We start from the raw sequence: 22,198 nt of genomic DNA, 5'->3' as shown, positions 1-22,198 counted from the left end.
CTCAACTTGAAGGGAAATTTATCTTAAAGCCAATTAAGGCTGAGCTGCATTTGTGAATGTTCAGCTTCCTCAGGCATAAGCTTCCTCTTTTTTTATTTGTGAGAGCTGATCTTTATTACCGCTCAAAATCTCCCAGGTGAACTAGGCGTCCCACAGAAGCTGTGACTGTGTCAGAAACTTAAAAAAAGAAAAGAAAAGAAAGAGCCGCTTCAACACAAAGGCATCGCAAGGGGAGTCAAAGGGAGGCAGATGACAAAAACAGATCACACCCTTTTAGTGTAAGCTTTGCACCTTTGGGACACAACATGATACACATGCTATTTTTATTTATTTAAAAGATGTATAAAGCCACCCATGTGGTAGCACGCAACTCTAGGTGACGGATATCCGTGCGAAAAAGACAAACAATAAAACCAATAAGAAGGAAAAGAATGAAATGAAATAAAAGTAAGAAAAGCTAAGCACCCAAGCCATAACTACAGGTAGTCCTCGGCTTACGACCATCATGGAGCCTGCCCATTACGGTTGTATGTCATGACGGTTGTAAAATGGGTCACCCCTATAACCGACCCAATTTTATGACCTTTTTTTGGTGCAGTGGTCATTAAGCAAACACTGTGATTGGTAAGTGAACCAATTGTTCGCTTTGGGTGTTTTTGCCGAAAACTGAAGGTAAATGCTGGACTTGGGCAAAAACATCATAAAATGCAGTCATATGAGACTGCAGGATGCTGCCAACAGTCATAAATGCGGGTCAGTTGCCAAGCACCAGAAATGCAGTCACGTGACCATGGGGGGGGCAGCATCAGAACTTCAGAACCATCGTCAGGATCCCCAGAGAGGTCTGTTAAACTCAGTGACTGGTCGTAAGTAGAGGACTACTTGTATACCCTTTAATCTCTTCTAATCCTTGACCTCCAATTTTATTGCCCCAGTACCTTGTGGAAAAGTGTACTCTTTATCAATTTACAGAAGGCTAAGAGGATGGGTGTCTGCTCAGTGGTGGGATTCAAATATGTGAACAACCGGTTCTCTGTGTGCATGCCGCTTCTGAAAGTCCATTCTGGGCCTGGGCAACAAAAAATTAGCTACCGGTTCTGCCAAAGTGGTGCAAACTGGCTGAATCTCACCATTGTGTCTGCTGGATCTGGAGAGGAAGGTGTTCAATATCTATGGACATTCTCAGTCATCCAGGTCACACAGTAGTTGTCTGAAAGATGCTTTTTCAGGAGGCAACTGGACTTTCTTGTTTTTCTTTGAAGATGTTTTGCTTCTCATACAAGAAGCTTCTTCAGCTCTGACTAGATGGTGGGGAATGGAAGGATTTATATTCTTTGCATCCAGTTGGTCATTTGCATTCTTTTAGAGAGTCATTGAGGCCACTGGGAGGCTTATCTGTGTCCTCAGGGACACCTGAGTGGTGCAAATGGATGTGGAGTCTTCTTGGAGCTGCTGAAAGGACTATGTTGCAGACTGGAGAAAGATGATGTCATATCCCCCCCCCTGTGTTGAGAGAGGGCTGTTCAGTTTTGAATTAGATGGCCTCTTTGACCCCCTCTTTCAAACCAGTGGTCCTCTCTGTCCAAAATGTGGACTTTGCTGTCTTTGAAAGAGTGGTCGTTGTCTTTTAAATGCAGATGGACTGCTGAATCTTGTCCTAGGAGAACAAACCCATCAAGACAAGATTCAGCAGTTCATTCCCTACCATCCAGTCAGAGCTGAAGAAGCTTCTTGGATGAGGAGTGAAACATCTTCAAAGAAAAACAAGAAAGTCCAGTTGTCTCCTGAAAAAGCACCTTTGGGACAAAGTGTTCAATAGAACAGGGGTCACAATGGAAAAGCCATAATTCTTAGGTCCTATTAGAGGGCAGCTTTTAAGGGAAGGAACTTGGAGTGTTCCTCCAAGTGAACTCAATCAGATCTAGTGGAATGGGCAGATGTCCTCAGAGAGAGAGGGTCCTGCAGATAACTTGGCCCTCTTCCATGTGGGGCTTTAATACAAGTGGTCCTTGACTTTCAACAGTTTGTTTAGTGACCGTTCAAACTTACAATGTCACTGAAAAAAGTCATGTATGACCATTTTTCACACCTACAACTGTTGCATCATCCTCATAGTCACGTGATCAAAATTTGGATGCTTAGCAACTGACTCGTATTTATGACAATTGCAATGTCCAGGAGTCATGTGAACACCTTTTGCGACCTTCTGACAGTCAAAGTCAATGGGGAAGCCTGATTCACTTCACAACCGTGTTACTAACGTAACAATTGCAGTGATTCACTTAACAACTGTGGCAAGAAAGGTTGGAAAATGGGGCAAAACTCATTTAGCAAATGTCTCACTTACCGACAGAAATTTGGGGCTCAACTGTAGTCGTGTGTCGAGGACTACCCAAACTAGTAGGTAGTGATTCCACAGATCAGTGTTCTTCAACCTCAATAACTTTAAGATGGATGGACTTCAACTCCCAGAATTCCCCAGCCAGCATGGGAGTTCTGGAAGTTGAAGTCCACACGCCTTCAAGCTACCAAGGCTGAGGAACAGCGAACCCAACCACTTTTTAGCCTACATCAGAACTGCAAGGCCATTTTAGAACCCCCTAACGTTGCTTCTAGGATCGAACACGGGCTGCCTTGTTGGACAACTTGCACGATGAACTCCACGTCCACACGCAGCTGATGTTGGGCCTAGGATCTGAGGAAGACAAGCTGGAGAACGGTGGACACGGTGGATTCTTGGAATCGTTTAAGGTAATAAAAAAAATGTTCTTGAATTTTTGTAACGTAGAGAAGCAGAGACATAGTTTTACTGCAAAATGCCCAAAATTAAATACTACTGATACTTTTGACCGCTAGCCTCTTTCAATACATTGCACCCTTTCATCAGTCATTGCCCATCACCCAAATGCTTGTCAGAAGGATAAGCTAAGGACCAAAGGCTTAGTGTTTTTTTCCCCCCTGGCTTCTGATGTTGTACAGAATTGGACTTTTTTTTTTTTTTTACTCTTCTGGCATTGCAGGAGACCCCAGGGCTGAAGAGGAAAACAACTGCCAGAAAACTGGTGCAACTGCCCTTGTACCTTTGGACAGCCTTGTTGGTCTGCTTAATGGCTTATTTACTTCTCAGTGTGTTGCCTGGGTAAATGGATAAAGGAAATGGAAAAAAAGGAAAAAGAGACTGGAGTTGCTGCCTACAAAATGCAACAAGAAATCACAGATGTTCTTTTTCGCTTTGTTAACACTTGCACAGTCTGGGGGATAAAAAAAAAAATCAAAATCCTTTCCAATATGATCAAAGGGGGAGGATAGCCTTTTTTTTTTTTCCCCAGTTAGGTTTTTCAGATGGTTTGGTTTGTGATTTTTAAAATAGATTTGGCCTCCAAGAAGATGGCTGGGGATGCATTTCGTTTAGAAGGCATTCTTCCTATTTTGGTCCCTATTTTGGCTCAAGATTTGGGCTGCCAGGAGATCAAACCAGTCAACTCCTAAAGGAAATCAACCCTGGATGTTCTTTGGAAGGACAATTACTGAAGCTGATGTCATGTGTCTGACTAATGAAACACTTCAAAGAACTTTCAGGCATGGTTTAACCTAAAAAAGCCTTTATTAGTGTAGAGGCGTGTCAGCATGGCATGATGGATGCCAAGATCTGAATTTCCCTTCCCTTTGCACATAACATTCCAGGCATTTCCCCTCCCCTATTTTGGGGTCATGATTCACATCTGCCAATTAACCTGGAGGGTAAAGATTCACTTCCGTTCCTTTTCCCAGGGCTTTCCTTACTAATCTCCTCTCTTTCTCTGTCATCTGAATTAACTCTAAAAATACCAGACAGTTCTGCATATTTTGTCAAAGCAAGAATATTCAATATTAGCAGCATTGACAGCTGACGCTCAAGTACTTTGGCCACCAAAGGAGAAGAGAGGACTCATTGGAAAAGACCCTGATGTTGGGAAAGATGGAAGGCAAAAGGAGAAAGGGAGGGCAAAGGATGAGATGGTTAGATAGTGTCATCGATGCAATGTACATGAATGTAGGGAAATTCTGGGAGACAGTGAAGGACAGAGGGGCTGTTATCCGTGGGATCATGAAAAGTCAAATATGACTTCGTTACTGAACAACAACAAAAGCAAACAGAATAAATAATAATAATAATAATAATAATAATAATAATAATAATAATAATAATAATAATAATAATAATAATAATAATAATAATAATAAAGTTGGAAGGGACCTTGGAGGTCATCTAGTCCAACCCCCTGCTCAGGCAGGAAATCCTATACCATTTCAGACAAATGGCTGTCCAGTGTCTTAAAAACTGTTGGAGCATTCACCACTTCTGGAGGCAGGTTGTTCCACTGGTTAATTGTTCTAATTGTCAGGAAGTTTCTCCTTAGTTCTAGGTTGCTTCTCTCCTTGATTAGTTTCCACCTGTTGCTTCTTGTCCTGCCTTCAGGCGCTTTGGAAAATAGCTTGACTCCCTCTTCTTTGTGGCAGCCCCTGAGATATTGGAACACTGCTATCATGTCCCCCCTCGTCCTTCTCTTCGTTAAACTAGACATACCCAATTCCAGCAGCCGTTCCTTATATGCTTTAGCCTCCAGTCCCCTAATCAACTTTGTTGCTCTTCTCTGCACTCTTTCTAGAGTTTCAACATCTTTTTTACATTGAAATGTTGCAACCTTTTACCCATTTACATGAGAATAAGCATCATATAACTTGTTACTATTTACTGAGTTAGAATTTTCATTCCTCCCCTTTTCCAATGTGTTGTTAGTGGGAGCCTGTCTCAGAATGATGGGAAATGGCATGACCTGGATTTATTAGGATTGGTCCAACGTGGACTCAGCAGACAAGAATAAACGGTTTGGGCTGCATGCAGTCAAGGGCCTGCCAGTTGCTGACCTGCAGAATATGGGGGGGGGGGAATGGTATAGTGGTACCATATGGGTGCGGTGTCCTAGTGGTTAAGATACTGGCCTTGTTGACTGGAAGGTCGGCAGTTTGAGACCCAAACAACGCATGAGTGAGCTCCCATCTTTACCCTAGCTCCTACTAACCTAGCAGTTCGAAATCATGCAAGTGTGAATAGATAAATGGGTACCACTTTGGTGGGAAGTTAACAGTTTTCCATGCCCCATAGTTTATAGTCATGCTGGCCACATGACCACAGAAGCAACTTTGAACAAAGCTGGAAACAGAGACATGCACCGCTCCCTAGAGTTGGACATGATGGGAGGGGGAAACCTTTACCTTTAGCAGACGGTCAGATTTGGGGTGATATGGTACTGTAGGTCCACATCTCAAAACAAGCTGTTCCTCTCTCTGATGCAAATTCAGCAGGGCTGGTGTTCATTTATTTTGAAGTAGGCGCCAATCTATGATCAACAAAAGAATTTCTCATTCTGATAAGAAGATTTAATCCAGAATTCAAAATTATCTCAAGGCATTGTGAGGCAGTCATCTTATTGTCTATGTCTGATGACATTGCAGCATCCGTAGAATGAAATGTTTGTAGAGATTCCAAACAAACTTCTAAAACTTTTACATTAAAGCCATATCCCAGTTTCTTTATGCTGAAGACTAATCAACCATAAATTTGCAGAACATTGTTTTTCTGTATCCTAATTTATTTTGAGAACAACACTGTGTTGGTGTGGGCATCTGTGGTGATTTATGAGATATTCTCTTGTATTTGTCATTTGGGGGGAAATGGGATAATTTCTCACCTTGATAACCCCAATGTGGTAAGGCAATGTGAGAGAGTATGTGCCTATTGATTAATGTATTGTGATTTTTTTGGGGAAAAATGCACAAAAGCTTGAATTGAGGCCCTCAGGACTTCTTGTGTGGAAGGGCAGAGTTTCAGCACAAGCCACAGAGCAAAAGAACTGTACTTTGCAGTGTTGTATTTCATAAAGCAACCACTGACACCAGTCAGGCATCCATTAAAGCAGGGGTCTTCAAACTTGGCCTTTTTATGACTTGTGGACTTCAACTCCCAGAATTCCTCAGTCAGCGTGCCTGGCTGAGGAATTCTGGGAGTTGAAGTCCACAAGTCATAAAAGGGCCAAGTTTGAAGACCTTTGCATTAAAGTGATCCTCAACAAAGCAGCAGGACTATGTTCATCCTTAAACATAGCCAGGACTTTATGGACTTCAAAATGTGTTAAGCTAACCCTGTTGTATTTCATGGGCCACTCATGGATCACTCTGCTCAGTCTGTTGTATAGGATCCTTGACACCTCCCCCCTCCCAGTTCCATCTTCCTGGCCCTAATTCCTGCCAAAGAATACCTAATGCTCATACAGTCTTCAAGCACAATACAGTGGATGCAACCACTCCTAACAGCTGGATGCCAGGGAACCTCTGGGGAAGATGGCAGATTGAAGACAACTCCGTAAAAAGTGGAGTCAATATTTGCAGTCACAAACAGGGAGCCGATGAGCAGATGAGCTCCTTCAACCCTCTCTGGACAAAGAGAGGGTGTGAGATCATTCAAGCTGATCTCCTCAATTGCTTCTCGCAAGAAGACTCCAGAGGGAGGGAGAATTGGAAGATGAGGGAATTCACCATAATTGCTCCAACCACAAACTGAGCCTTTTCAAAGGCTACTAACGTTGCATATCTCTTTCAGAAATTGCCTATGAACTGTTTCAAAGAGGTTAGACACTTACAAAATGAGAAGATTGCAAACATTGGATGAATGCCTTCAATTCTTAAGAACAGAACAGAACAGAACAGAACAGAATAGAATAGAATAACAGACTTGCAAGGGATCTTGGAGGTCACCTAGTCCAACCCCCTGCTCAGGCAGGAAACCCTATACCATTTCAGACAAGTGGTTGTCCAATCTCTTTTTAAAAACCTCCAGTAATGGAGTACCCACAACTCCTAGAAGCAAGTTGTTCACTGATTAATTGTTCTAACTAACAGGACATTTCTCCTTAGTTCTAGGTTGGTTCTCTCCTTCAGGTGGTTTGGACAATAGGTTGTCCCCCTCTTCTTGATGAAAATGATGTATCTTTATATATTTTTTTAATAATTATAACAAAAAGCAAGACACAGTTTTGGCTACACAAAGTTTTAAATGGATTAGGGGTTTAAAAATGTTGGAATATTGGATTTTGAATATTAAGACTTTGAAATTCTTAAAGAACAAATCCATGTTTCTGGGAAAGAAAAAGTGTATCTTATATTGGAGACATAACAAGACAAGTAACTTATTATAGCTTTCAAAGATATCTTTGATGAACTGCATTGGGGATTGTGCCAGGACTTTGAACCAATTATATCAGCTATGTTGCATCTTCTTGGGAACAGTCTGTTCCCAAAAGATGTACAGAAAAAAAATATGCAACAAAATCTACCCGAGAACAAGATGAATATTTGAATGAGAATATGTAATCAGATATAAAGAAAAAATTGAATGAGGCTTTAAAAATTAAGGACATAAAATGACATCCAAGAGCAATTGGAACAATTTCTTTTTGCTGGACTTGCAAAAGAGGCTGTTTAACACACTGAAGAAATTTGTATCAAGGATCAACAACCATCTAAATGAACTAAAAAGAAAGATTGTTTTATCTTAAAAAAAGAATACAAAATTGGTTTATTTGATCAAGATCAAATCTGGATTGGTTGGTACCTGGAGTGGAAAAATATTATTTATTTAATTTGCTTATATTGAATATGGTGTTTTAAGCTTTCCCCCTACACTACAGCATTTAAACTGGCTGTGTATAAGGAAGTTTTTTTAAAAGGTAAAATTATCTCTCTTTGCTATGTTAAATTTTAGTTTTTTGCATTATTGGGATTGCTATATATTTGCTAAATCTGGATTTGTTTATAGTTAACATGGTTTATAAGCTCTTTCCCTACAGTTACTCTAGAACAGGGGTGTCAAACTGCCGGCCCGCGGGCCAGATGCATCATAGCGAAACCGCGCCCACCCCGTTGCTGGCAATGGAAAAAAAGTCATGATATGTCGTGACACATCACGTGACGTTGCGAGTTTGACACCCCTGCTCTAAAACTAAGGAATGTTTGTGGGGTCTTTTTTTAAAGGAGAAGTGGTCCTTCTTTGTTATGTAAAACTTTAACTTTTGTTTATACTGGGATACTGAGACCACTTTATGCCTTTTAAATAGAGTTTTTGCTAAGAGTTGAGATGTGCAATGTTGAGTTTTATATATACTGTATATTAATTAATGTTATGTTAAAGCTGTGTTTGGACTTTTTGGATAGCAGCTGATTGGAGAAGATGTTACTTATTAGATTATAGTTAAGAGATGAACTAATATGGCAGGGGTCTTCAAACTTGGCCCTTTTATGACTTGTGGACTTCAAGTCCCAGAATTCCTCAGCCAGCGTGCCTGACTGAGGAATTCTGGGAGTTGAAGTCCACAAGTCATAAAAGGGCCAAGCTTGAAGACCCCTGTATTATGGGATGAGGAGTTTTAAACTTGTTAATTAAGAGGAAGTGAAGAGAGTATGAAATTGTTTATACTTGCACTCCATTTTTCTTTTTTTTTTAAGATTGTCTGGTCTTTTACTGTTGTAACTCAAACTTTTAATAAAATGATTACCCAAAAAATCCTAGATGTCATGTAACCACAAACTTTGATCTGCACAAGAAGTGACTTGAAACTGGAAGGTGAGGTTGTTGAATACTCAGGTCCCCTGTTAGTTGAGCAAATGAGCTCACTTTTTCTTTAAAATTTGTGGGGAGATGTGGTGCCATTGAGCCCAACACAGAGGCTACTTCTAGGAGTAGCGAGCAATGGCAGCTCTTTGTCAGTGTTGTCATCACATGAAGGTCCAGTTGACCACAGAGCTCACTTGATATAAATCATTGCCTTCCACTTTACTACTTATGTTTTCTCCATATCCTTTATCTCAATTGATAGGTCACAAGCATAGAGAAGAGATATGGATGAAACAGGAGAGAGTAGCTCCACAATAATTGCAACACGTCTTCCACACCTATCTCCTGGGTAATTTAATAACTTGAGCGTGTGGATTTAGACACATAGTAGTAATTGTGAGAGGAATCTTAGAGTCCTAGTGGACAATCACTTAAATATGAGCCAGCAGTGTGCTGCAGCTGCCAAACAAGTCAAGACAGTGCTAGGTTGCATTAACAGAGGGATAGAATCAAGATCATGTGAAGTGTTAATACCACTTTATAACGCTTTGGTAAGGCCACACTTGGAATACTGCATCCAGTTTTGGTCACCACGATGTAAAAAAGATGTTGAGACTCTAGAAAGAGTACAGAGAAGAGCAACAAAGATGATCAGGGGATTGGAGGCTAAAACATATAAGGAACGGTTGCTGGAATTGGGTATGTCTAGTTTAATGAAGAGAAGGACGAGGGGGGACATGATAGCAGTGTTCCAATACCTCAGGGGCTGCCACAAAGAAGAGGGAGTCAAGCTATTCTCCAAAGCACCTGAAGGCAGGACAAGAAGCAACGGATGGAAACTAATCAAAGAGAGAAGCAATCTAGAACTAAGTTTTTAAGAAGAAACTGGACAGCCATTTGTCTGAAATGGTATAGAGTTTCCTTCCGAGCAGGGGGTTGGACTAGATGACCTCCAAGATCCCTTCAAACTATTATTATTATTATTATTATTATTATTATTATTATTATTATTATTATTATTATTATTATTATTATTATTATTATTATTATTATTATTAACCAATCTTTCAGTACTTGAGGGACTGTCACAGGGAAGAGGGTGTCAATCTATTCTCCAAAGCACCTGAGGGCAAGACAAAAAGTAACAGGTGGAAGATCATTAAAGAGAGATTTAACCTAGAACTAAGGAGAAATTTCCTGGCAGAACAATTAATCAGTGGAATGGTAAGGCCACACTTGGAATACTGCATCCAGTTTTGGTCACCACGATGTAAAAAAGATGTTGAGATTCTAGAAAGAGTACAGAGAAGAGCAACAAAGATGATTAGGGGACTGGAGGCTAAAACATATAAGGATGGCTGCTGGAATTGGGTATGTCTAGTTTAATGAGAGAAGGACGAGGGGGGACATGATAGCAGTGTTCCAATATCTCAGGGGCTGTCACAAAGAGGGAGTCAAGCTACTTTCCAAAGCGCCTAAAGGCAGGACAAAAAGCAACAGATGGAAACTAATCAAGGAGAGAAGCAATCTAGAACTAAGGAGAAACTAATCAAGGAGAGAAGCAACCTAGAACTAAGAAAAAATTTCCTGATAGTTAGAATAATTAATCAGTGGAACAACACTGCTCCAACATTGGAAGTTTTTAAGAAGAGATTGCACAACCATTTGTTTCCTTCCTGAGCAGGGGGTTGGACTAGAAGACCTCCAAGGTCTCTTCCAACTCTGTTATTCTATTCTCTTCTGTTCTAATTCAGCAATCCGGATCCCTTGAGATAATACAAGCTGCCGAGTCTAAAGATTTAGCACTATTTCAGAAGAACAGTAGGACATTTAGACCATTTAGAAATAGCCCAACCGACAAGTATGGAACTTTTCTGTGCTTGCAGCCTGTTGGTCAAAGGTGGGCAACATGTTTTGATGGTTACATGAGCCTACCAGTTCCATCTCACCAGCCATGATGGAGCCTGTCTATGTACAGTACAGTGAAATTAAGATGCTTTTATCGTGTCTTCTGACAGCCAGTTGGGGTTCATGGATGTGCTCTGCAGTTCATGGATGCCGTCTGACTCCACTTCTGCAGTCAGAGCACACAGTGAAAACTCCTTAATCTCACAACACATGAACAGACTCAACCATAATTTCAACTGGGAAACATTCTAGACAAAGTCCAATCCAAAATGCTTGGGAATTCCTGGAAGCTTGGCATTCAGACAAAGCAGCCATCAATAGACAAATAGCAACAAACCATATTTATAAACCATTCAAAGCAAAAAGTTAAGAAGGAAATGAAAAAGCAGAATACAGGTAGTCCTTGACTTACAACCATTTGTTTAGTAGTCCTTGACTTACAACCATTCATTTAGTGACCAGTCAAAGTTACAATAACACTGAAAAAAGTGACTTATAGCCAGTCCTTGCACTTTTGATCATCGCAGCATCCCCACAGTCAACGTCACAGTTTTGGCGCTTGGTAACCAGCATGTATTCATGACAGTTGCACCCTCCTGGGCTCGTGTGATCACCATCTATAACCATCCCAACCAGCTTCCCACAAGCAAAATAATGGGCGAAGCCAGACTTGTTTAACAACCACATGATTCACTTAACAACTGCAGTGAAGCGTTTAACAACAGTGGCAAAAAAGGTTATAAAATGGAACAACTCACTTAACTGCCTTGCTTAGCAATGGAAATTATGGGCTGTATTTTGGTTGTTAAGACCAGGACTATCTGTATGTATATCCCTTCCGACAGTCAACATCCATATAAGCAACCAGACAAACAATCAAGCAGAAAACAATACCCCAATCAAGGAACTATCCAGGAGAAAACGACAACCCCACAGGTTGTCAGGGCAAGCTATTATATATAAGCAAGGAGCCCACTCCACACGGACTCACACTGTATTACCTAGTTGGACTATGTAGTGCCTGCAAGCAAACAACCATGCTCAGAGAGCACCAAGGACTCCACAGTTCAAACCAGAACCACAAATATTCCCTTCTATTATAATAAATAATTATCAGGCTTGGTTTCTGGTGAAAATTTAAGGACTTGGTATTAACCTTCTAGGTTCTCAAGACCTTAGGGCCATTTTTTTTTCTTCAACCTCAGTCAACTTTTAAGAAGTGCAGAAGTCAACTCCCAGAATTCCCCAGCCAGGTAGAAGTTGAAGTTCATATATCATAAAGCATGATGAATTTTGGAAGCTGACATCTACACATGTTAAAGTTGCTAAGGTTGAGCATGTCTTACTGGCTCAGGATGTCTTCAGTGTCTAGTGCAGACATGTCAAACTTGCGATGTCAGATGACGTTGCGCAACGTATCGGGACAGTTTTGACATTGCTGGCAATGGGGTGGGCGCGGCTTCTGTGTAATGCGTCCGGCCTGTGGGCCAGCAGTTTGATACCCCTGGTCTAGTGTATCAGAAAATGCATCAGGTAGCATGCATAGTTGAAAACAACCCCCAATAAATCAATGAGAAGGACCACATCTATCATTCTGAACCTGTTGGGATCTGCCAGAGAGATTCTTCTGAAAGTGCTTATCTTCTCAAAATCTGTTTACAGTATGAAGATTACTGGACAGTACCACCTTCATCCATGTCTTGTTCCAACTATGAAATACATGTCCGTGGAAATTGGATTTGGGTCCCACTCAGGTTGACTTTGGAAGGCCTGTCTTTTGAACCAGCTCTTTTACCGTTCATGTGATTCAGTTATTTTTTGTTTGGCTTAATATACAAGCCTCCTTACTATATAGAAAGGCAGATTATGGATCAAAGAGGCAAAGAAGCATGCAAGCTAGCAAAAGCAGGGTGTGCGAGAGACTGTGATGGAATATGCACCTGATGGAGCAGTGGGGGAGTTTTGGCAACACAGATCTTTCCCAGAGAGAGGCCCTGATTAAGAGACTGTGCAGTCCCAAACTGGATGGGGAGGGAGAGAAGACGTTCAGGATAGCCACACCCTGCCTAGAATCTCTCAGGATATACTTTATCTAGTAGGTTAGAAGGTTATAGCTTTAGTTTGGCAAGATTCTACCCATTGGGTATAAGCAAATAAAGGATTGGACTTGATTGGATTTTACTGTATCATCTTTGGATTAAAGAATTGAAGGTTGGGAGAAATGCAATTAAGCAATAAGAACCACAGTAGGCAATTTGAATTGATGGACATATCTGGAAATTTAAGAGGTTTGTAGGAGATGACCCGGTTTATCCCGAGGGTGGGGTCAAACGCATCATCAGTCTGGAGTACCTACACCTCCAAAAGAAATCTAAGTCCAGCCCCTTCCCCCTTGAAGTCTGTTGACTTTTATCTGACACCAATTCGCATTGACTGCTGGTAGATCAGATTCTTGTATATAGGCTGCATGGAATAAATTTGCCATGCTTTTGAACTCTATCCTGGCTCCTTGTTTCTTGTACCTGTCAGGGTTATTTACCTGCATTCTTATGTAATAAAAGAATTGCCCTTCTTTATGCTTTTTCTCTAATAGGTCTTTGTCCATGGAATTCTTTTCCGCTTGATCTGCTTTCTCTTTTTAAACAGGACCTTAGGAAAGTTTTGTTCCTATAGATCTTATGTCAAACATTTTGGGCTCGCTCTCCCTGTTGCATTTAGCTTCGGGGCACTCTCACTTTGAACTTTAGGTTTAATTGCATTGAAATGCACGGTGACAGTTTTCCATATGTTGTCCAGTGAATAGCTTCTCCATGGTTAATACGGTATTGTTGCAGCCAGTCAAAGTAGATTACAGAAGTGCCATTGTGAGGCTTTCAAGTTAACTGGTCTACAATAGGTTCCAGCACTAAGCAGAATCTGGTTAGTACTTCACTGGGAGGCCATTAAGTTTGTAGCTGAACTGGAAAGTATTTAGGAAGAAAACAATAGCAAAGTTTCGGTATTGTGCCAAATAATCCCACATGGCTGTTGTAACCAGTGACTGAGCTTGACAGGAGGGAGACTTTAACTTAAAACACTACCAGTCAGAAATCACTGGAAAACTTTGCATTGTAGTCCTGACCCCATTCAAGGCATTCCTCTCCAAGGGGAATGGGATATGAACCTTGCTTAATACTGTATATGGGACTTTATAGTACAAGATACCACGCAGATGCCTAGAATGGGTTAATTCAATAACTAGGTCAAAAGCATTGTGCAGATGCAGCCTGTATTTTGGTGATTGTTGTGGATCCACTGGCTGAAGGGGAGGGGCCCCTGCCAGTGGGAGTAAAGAAACATTCCAGCTTAGTGTCTGTTTGAGGGAGCAAACGTCTAGGATCAAACCTTTAGGTCTATATCTATCTGCCTTTTCCCAAGGGAAGGCAGACAGTCTGGCGAGATTCTTGTAATATAGGTGATCAGCAACAAAATATCCATTTGGACCTATCCATAAGTGGTTCTGATGGCTTGTGCCTGACAGTGACCTCTTTTTAATATGAATAATCATGTTCTACTCTAGAATATTGGCCCAAGTTTACTATTAATATGAATACTAGCAAAAAGTGACAACAATAAGAAGAGTATGGTGTTGATGAGAAAGAGAGAGGTACCAAATTGTAGCTCAATTTGTAGGGTTTTGGTGCTCTCCGAGTGTGGTTATTTTCTTGCAGATATTTCATTGTCCAATCAGGTAAGATCATTAGTGCACTGCAGAAACATCTGGAAGGAAACATCCACACTCAGAGACCACCAAGGTCCTTAAAGAAAGAGGGGAGGAGGGAGGGAGGGAGAGGGAGAGGGAGAGGGAGAGAGAGGCTGGTCAAGATCCTATTTTGTAGGAATTTGAATCAACACTTAATGTTCAATTAGAGGTTGCATGGATTGACTTTCAGGTAATCAGTCAATCTATAAATACAAGTGAGTGTATAAATATACGTAGGATCTGCAAGAAAATGTCACAGTATGGAGAGGTCTTATTTTGGGTTGCAAACATCCAATCATAGTCTCCTTCAGACTGAAAAATGTTTTCCTAATACTGCCTTTTTTCTGCATGGATGGCGCCTTTTTATTTATGCAAGGATATCATTCAGAGGTGACTGTGCTTGGTTCAGCTATGCTTAGGTGTAATAACACAACAATGTCCAAACATTTCCAATCCTGATCTTGACCTTCCTCTTCTTTCACCTGATAGAGAGCGATCCGAGTCCGCAGCCACTCCATGGAAACCATGGTAGGAAGCCAGAAGAAGCAACCGCCTGGAGGAATCCCTGGAAGTTTGAGTGGAGGGATTGTGCACAACAGTGTTGAAGTAACCAAGACCACCTTCTCGGTAAGTGCCATGCGATTTATAGCAATTTAACTCGGTTTAAAAGAAGGGAAGGGGCACAGTGGCTCAGTGGTTAAAGATGCTGAGTTTGTCAGCTGGAAAGTTGACAGCCCAGGTTCAAGACCAGAGTGCCAAGCAATGGGGTGAATTCCCACTCCTGCCCCAGCTCCTGGCAACCTAGCAGTTCAAAGGCATGCAAATGCACGTAGATAAATAGGTACCACTTTGGTACCTCCCTTGGTGGCCTAGTGGTTAAGATGCTGGGCTTGTTGACTGGAAGGCTGGCAGTTCGCTTGAGACTCAAGCGCCGCATGATGGGGTGAGCTCCCGTCTTTGCTCCAGCTCTTGCCCACCTAGCAGTTTGAAAGCATGGAAGTAGATAAATAAGTACCACTTCGGTGTGAAGGTAACAGCATACTGTACGCCTTAGCATATATTCATGCTGGCCACATGATCACAGAAGGATCTTCAGACAATGCTGGCTCCCTCAGCCAGGAAAAGGAGATGAGCGCCGCTGGCTCAGGAATTCTGGGAGTTGAAGTCCACGAGTCATAAAAGAGTCAAGGTTGCCTACCCCTGCCCTAGAGCAGTGATGCCGAACCTTTTAGAGACCGAGTATCCAAAAATCGCCCCCCGCCCCTGCTCTGCCTCCTACCCTGCCTGCTCCACCCCCACCCGCCCCCTGCCCCACTCGCCCCCGGGGCCACGCACTGCCTCCATGGCTCGCCGCAGATCGTCCAGGCAGCCCTGCAGTGCCATGGCATCCATGCCCTCCGCCCACACCCCGCAGCATCATCTGCATGCTATGGGGCACGAGGGCGGAGTTTGTCCCTGCTGCCCGGCTATGTCCTTGGCTGTGCTGCTCTGTGCGGGCCACGCCTGGGGGCGACTCTCCTCTAGGGGGGCTGCTGGTGAGGAGGGGGCCGTGGGGGAGAGGTGGGGCTGGGGCGACGGCATGCGTGCATGTGTGCCCACAGAGAGGGCTCCGAGTGCTGCCTCTGGCACGCGTGCCATAGGTTCGCCACCACTGCCCTAGAGTCAGACATGACTGGACAGGGGAAACCTTTACCTTTAAAAAAAGTAATCTGCTCCTTGCATCCCTTCTTCATTAGATTCAAGAGGGGGAGGGTCAGTTCTGTGAATTTGGGGCAAAAGAAACGGCTGTGCCGAGCACTGATTGACTTTGATCTGTGACATTCCAAACTCCACTTCTTCCTTTGTTTTAAATCTTGATTCTTTTTTCAAAAGCAAATATCTTGATTGCTCAACGCCACGAATTCTCCACATGCGTTCTCTTTCTGTACGCATAAACACAGTAGGATCCCAGCTTCGAGGTGCTTTCAGACTGAATGGTGACATTTAATTATAGGAAGGAAGGGTATCGAGGCCAAGTTAAATGGAAGGATGTATATAAATAGAGTTTAAGGAAATACAAAATACATGTAATCCTTGATTTATGACTACAGTTGAGCCCCAAATCTCCATTGCTGAACATTGTTAAGTGAGTTTTGCCCCATTTTATAACCTTTCTTGCCACAGTTGTTAAGTGAATCACTACAGTTGTTAAGTTAGTAACTTAAGTTAGTAACGTGGTTGTTAAGTGAATATGGCTTCCTTATTGCTTGCCAGAAGGTCACAAAAGGTGATCACAAAACCCCAGGGCTACTGCAACCTTCATAAATACATGCTAGTTGCCAAGGGTCCAAATTTTGATCCTGTGACTATGGGGATGCTGCAGTGCTCATAAGTGTGAAAAACGGTCATAAGTCACTTTTTTCAGTGCTGTTGTAACTTCGAACGGTCACTAAACGAATGGTTGGAATTCGAGGATTACATATAGTGTAGTGCAGGGGTAGGCAACCTTAGCTCTTTTATGACTCGTGGACTTCACCTCCCAGAATTCCTGAGCGAGCATAGCTCAGCTTGGAAACCTCTCCCTTTCCCCTCAGCATGGCTGGTTCAGGAATTCTGGGAGTTGAAGTCCACAAGTCATAAAAGAGCCAAGGTTGCCTACCCCTGGTGTAGTGGTTGAGGTGTTGAACATGGATGAGTTGTCTAGGTCAGGGGTCCCCAACCCCCGGTCTATGGACCGGTACAGGGCTGCATGCCAGCAGCCGGTCCGCACAAACAAGCAAAGCCCCATCCGTGCGATGCAGGCAGCACATAAAACCACGCACTCTCCAGTCTGTGGAAAACCCTTTCTCCACGGAACCAGTCCCTGGTGCCCAAAAGGTTGGGGACTTCTGATTTAGGTTCAAGCTGTCATTTAGTTAAGGCAGCTTTGAATTGGTGACTCTCATTCTCTCTCAGCTCAGCTTTCCTCACAAGGCTCTTGCGCTGCGGAGTAGAATCAACAGAGTATGTTTACACAGAACTTAGGATCAATTGTTTCTTTCTTCAGCCTCCATTAGCAGCAGCAACAGCCAAGAATCAATCAAGGAGTCCTATAAAGAGACGATCGGGCTTATTTCCCCGTTTGCACACTGGATCGGAAAGCCAAGCAGAACCCCGGAGCCGATGGTAATTCAATAAATACGTGTTTGTGCATGGGGTGTCTTGTATTAGGGCAGAGTTCCCCAACCTTTCTGGGCTGGCGGCCTGGAGCGGGGAGGAGGGGAGAAAGAGGGGATGATTTTGTGGGAAGGGCAGTGCATGTGCGTGCATGAGCTCCCACAACCATGGTGATGTGAGCACGAGTGGGACTGCAAACGCCCATGACAACGCTCACGCTAGTGGGGCCGCAAACACCCCTAATGACACTCATGCGATTGGGGCCACGAACTCCCCTGATGCTCATGCACTGCTTGCGCCAGTGGGGCTGCGCACGCGCATGCAGACACACATGCACCATGGCGCCACTCATGCGGCCCCATGGTGATTAGGCCACGGCCCAGTAGTGGGCTGTGGCTGACAGGTTGGGGACCCCAGTATTAGGGTGTTTGGAACTCTTTAGCTTAGAGAAATGGCAGCTTTGGGGGAGAATATGATTATGTTGTAAAGAATCATACATGACATGCTGAAAATGGACAAGGATAAAATTCTCCCTCCTGCCAAAGCCTAAGACAAGGGTCTTCCGATGAAGTTGATTAGAAAGAGATTTAAAACAGGCAACTAATAGACGCCTAGAATTCATTGACACAAGATGTGATGGCTACTAACCTGGATTCAATTCAAAGAGGAATGGATAAAGGACAGGATTCTTGAGGATAGGCCTATCAAGGTTCAGGGTTACCTCAGGCTTGGGGGCAGATACTGCTTGTGGCCACTGAAGAAGGCAACACATTGGACTAGAATTGTCAAGCACAGGAAATCAGGAGTTAAGGCGGTTCAAATGAATTTATTGCAAGCTAACACTCCCTACAAAAATCTGAAGTACTAACGGTCAAAGCAAATTGGCAGTAGATAAGAGTCAACAGAATTTGAGAGGGACTCTTTTGAGTGAGAAATGACTTGAGACTAATGACATGCTTGACCCCTCTCTCAGGTTCAGCCTGGTCATTCCCCCCTTGTCCTTGGCCAATCCACTGACTAGTCTAACAAACTGGTGTATTATAGTGGTTAAGACAGACCTGGGTATTTTGTGGCCCTCAGGCTTTGGCTGCCCTGACCAGCCTGTGTGAGGTCAATTGGAAATTAGAAATCAAATGTAAATAAGCACGCCAGAGAGGGTGGTAGAAGAAACCAAGTTGGGTCCAGCTCTGCGCAATTGCCGTGCGCTCCTTCAATTGGCTGGCAGCCGCAGGAGTGTGAGGAGAGAAAATGCTTTTCTGCACTTGCACAGCGCTCATCTGTCTCCTGGAACATCCTGAGGAGGTGATGGTGGTCATTTTGTGAGGAGCCCAAGCTTGGCCACTCACCCCTCCTCAGTTGAATCATGGCCAAATGGGCAGGGTGTAGCCAGGAGCTGTCAGTTTGGCCCTCCACAATAATCCCAGTTTCTCATATGGCCTTTTGGGAAAATTAATTGGCTATCTCTGGATTATGTTGGATTTGAACGTTGTGATGGCCATTTACTTAGATTGCTTTTTAAAGGAATTGAGTAACTTCATGGAGGACAAATCTGTCGATTAATGTTAATTCTGGGTTGAGGACAGTACAGCTCCAAATACTAATTGGAGGGGAACAAAAGTGGGAAAGTAACATGGTTCTGTCTACTGCTCGTGGGGCTCCATAGGCATCCAGTTGGTCATTTGTAGAAAACAAATAATGGCCCAAGGTAGATCTTGGTGTCAGAGTGTGCACAGTCTTATTACGTGAGATAACCCAGGAGTAAACACAGTAAACAAACAATCCACAGTTACAGCAGGAAACGGAAGAGAGAGAACATATCAGCAGAGCCTTCCCTTTATACAAAGGCTCTTAAAGAGGCACAGACCCTGCTGAGTCATTCTCATCATTACATCTTATATCTTACATTACATAAGCTGGTTAGCTGTTAAATCAATATCTTGACACTTGGCCTAATACAACAGAACTTGTCTTATACAGATAGTCCTCGATTTATGACCACAATTTGAACCAAAAATTTCGTGTGTAAGCACGACACTTGTTAAGTGCATTTTGCCCCATTTTATGACCTTTCTTGCCACAGCTGTTAAGTGAATCACTGCAGTTGATAAGTTAGTAACACAGTTGTTAAATGAATTTGACTTCCCTATGGACTTTGCTTCATCAGAAAGTCAGAAAAGGGGATCACCTGAACCTGGGCCACTGCGACTGTCATAAATATGAATCAGTTGCCAAGCATCCGGATTGTGATCATATGATCATGGGGATGCTGCAAAGGATGTAAGTGTGAAAAATGGACATAAGTCACTTTTTTCGGTGCCCTTCTAACTTCAAATACTCACTAAATGAATGGTTGTAAGTCGAGGACTACCTGTATTTCTTAGGTTCTTTGTGGTAGCAGCTGGCGCTAAGCCAGATTCTGTTCACGGAACTTTTGCTTGAGAGAACTGTGGTTTGATATTCCAAAAAATCTAACATGGGATGGATTAGATCTAAGATAATGAATTCATTGCCTTGACTACACTCGCTACCCACATTTACAGTTTTATAAAAGGGTTACAGAGCTCTGTTTAAGGTGCATTAATGTTTTGTAGATAATTGATGGAAATAAAATGGATAAAATGATAATGCATTGTAAAAAGAAATACTAGATTACTTAAATTATTAAGTACTATATACTGAAAACTAATTCAGAAAATTACTATAATGGATAGTACTTAGTTCATTGTTAGTGAATAAAATGTCAAAATATTAAACTACTGAATTATTAAATGACCCAGTGAATACACACACACAAACACACAGAGAGAGACATACACATACACACACACACACACACACACACACACACACATATATGTCTTGAGTGTTTTTTGATGCACCCTGTTGGCCCAAATATGGGAGGAAGAACTCTTTGTTAGCAATCAAATTTTTTTTAGCATACACACACACACACACACACACACACTTTCCCCGAATTAAGGGATTACAGGGTTGTAAAAAGGGAGTTACTGGATAACCAGTGTGATACATTGGATCATCACTTCAGGGATATTTCCTAATGAGATTGTTCAATACTTTCAGCAGTGGAAGGGCTTCTAATCTGCTGCCTCCACTGGAAACATTCTTAAAAATTTCGGGTAGGTATTCAGAAATGGATCTACCTCGAAATTAGCCCATGTATAGCACAGTCAAACACCAGGAGTGGACCATAGGAAATGTTTTATGGCCTTCTGTATTATGTCATTAAATGTTTCGTGATAATTTTTATGTCCTTAAATGTTCTCTAACTTCGCCAAATTTCAATTCCACCAGAGTCATGGGTTCCAGATTTTGGATGCATTGTATAAATCAGTCCATTTGAGGCAGTATGGTTCAAAAGTTGTTGGTCTGTGATCCATCGTTTTGCTGAGTTAAAGGTTACATACAGACAAACATGAGAGTTGTAGTAGTACATAGATCGGGTTTAGTGATCAGTCACATGGGATAACTTTTCCCCACCATAAAATAACATAAACTATGTTATTCAGTTATCAAATCCTAAAGTTAACACAATTTTGTCCTGTGTAAAGCAATGCTTCTCTAGTTTTTCTAGAAATGATGGTACCTAGTCAAGTTATGAAAGGTCTGCAAGCCAACATCGAAGTTCAGAGATCACTGAGGATTCCGTGGAACGTGAAATAGAAATCTAATGAATTCATTAAAAGAATGCTTTTTATAAGTAAACAAACAGGTTTTAGTCTAACGAGGCTCAGTTCTTCTTTTATTCATAACTCATAACTGGTTAGAAGTCCCAGAACTTTTCTGCAGGCTTCCAACCAATAACAACACAGCTGAAATTGGATGGCAAGGCACAAGTTTCTATTGGAATAAAAAGATGCAAACATCAGGTCTATTTTACTTTTTAATTTCTCTCCCTGCCCCAAGGTTTTTAAATGAAAAAAAATCTGTCCTCACCCTCTTCAGAAATATCATATCTCTTTGTCTTCTGTGGTACTTGATGGCTGAAAAACAAAGACAAAAGAACAGAAGAAGAAAAAGTCTGCCTCTCCTTTTCATATATTCAGCCCCTGGATTGTAGTCTCTTTAATTTGTAGCTTTGGCTGGCAACCAGAGACCCATAATCTGGATTGTCCTAGATTTGTTCTATCAATTTGCAATGTGGAAAAGAAATATACTCCTATCACTTTCCCTTTGAGGAGCCTCTACTACACCACCCTCTTCCTATATCACAGTTTAAAAACTGGGACAACAGAATATTGGTAGCTTGAATCTGAGGCAAGAAACAGATAATCAATGGAGAAAAATGGCTAGGGAGATGGACAGGAAACAGGTCCAAACAGATCCATGGGAGTTCAGTAGGTGATGTGGAGTGAGTCACTCGTATAGTTCATCTACCTCACTGGGTTTTTTTATACAAAACCCAATGATGCTGATGATGGGATCTACACTATTTGAGGGGCTGCCACCAAGAAGAGGGCCTCAAATTATTCTCCAAAGCACCAGAGGGCAGGACAAGACACAATGGTTGGAAACTGATCAAAGAGAGAAGCAACCTGGAATTAAGGAGAAACTTCCTGACAGTGAGGACAATTAACCAGTGGAACAGCTTGCCTCCAGAAATCGTGGGCTCTCCATCATTGGAGATTATTAAGAAGAGACTGGACAGTCACCTGTCTGAGATGGTATAGGTCCTCCTGCTCGACCAGGGGGCTGGACTAGAAGACCTCCAAGGTCTCTTCCAGCTCTATTCTATTCTAATTGTA

General features: G+C 42.3%; 1 protein-coding gene across 1 annotated transcript in view; it reads left to right on the top strand.

The window, feature by feature from the left end:
* Positions 1-22,198, top strand: part of RAP1GAP2 (RAP1 GTPase activating protein 2) — a 156,659-nt gene that overhangs the window by 108,238 nt on the left and 26,223 nt on the right. The window contains exons 15-17 of the mRNA XM_015822663.1: positions 2,617-2,751; positions 14,790-14,927; positions 17,326-17,444. Of these exons, the coding sequence (XP_015678149.1) occupies positions 2,617-2,751; positions 14,790-14,927; positions 17,326-17,444 (392 nt within the window). The remainder of the gene's footprint in view (positions 1-2,616; positions 2,752-14,789; positions 14,928-17,325; positions 17,445-22,198) is intronic.

Source organism: Protobothrops mucrosquamatus, unplaced genomic scaffold (assembly GCF_001527695.2).
Source record: "Protobothrops mucrosquamatus isolate PMUCROS unplaced genomic scaffold, P.Mucros_1.0 scaffold1637, whole genome shotgun sequence".
Taxonomy (NCBI): domain Eukaryota; kingdom Metazoa; phylum Chordata; class Lepidosauria; order Squamata; family Viperidae; genus Protobothrops; species Protobothrops mucrosquamatus.
This window is presented reverse-complemented; position numbering and strand designations above follow the sequence as displayed.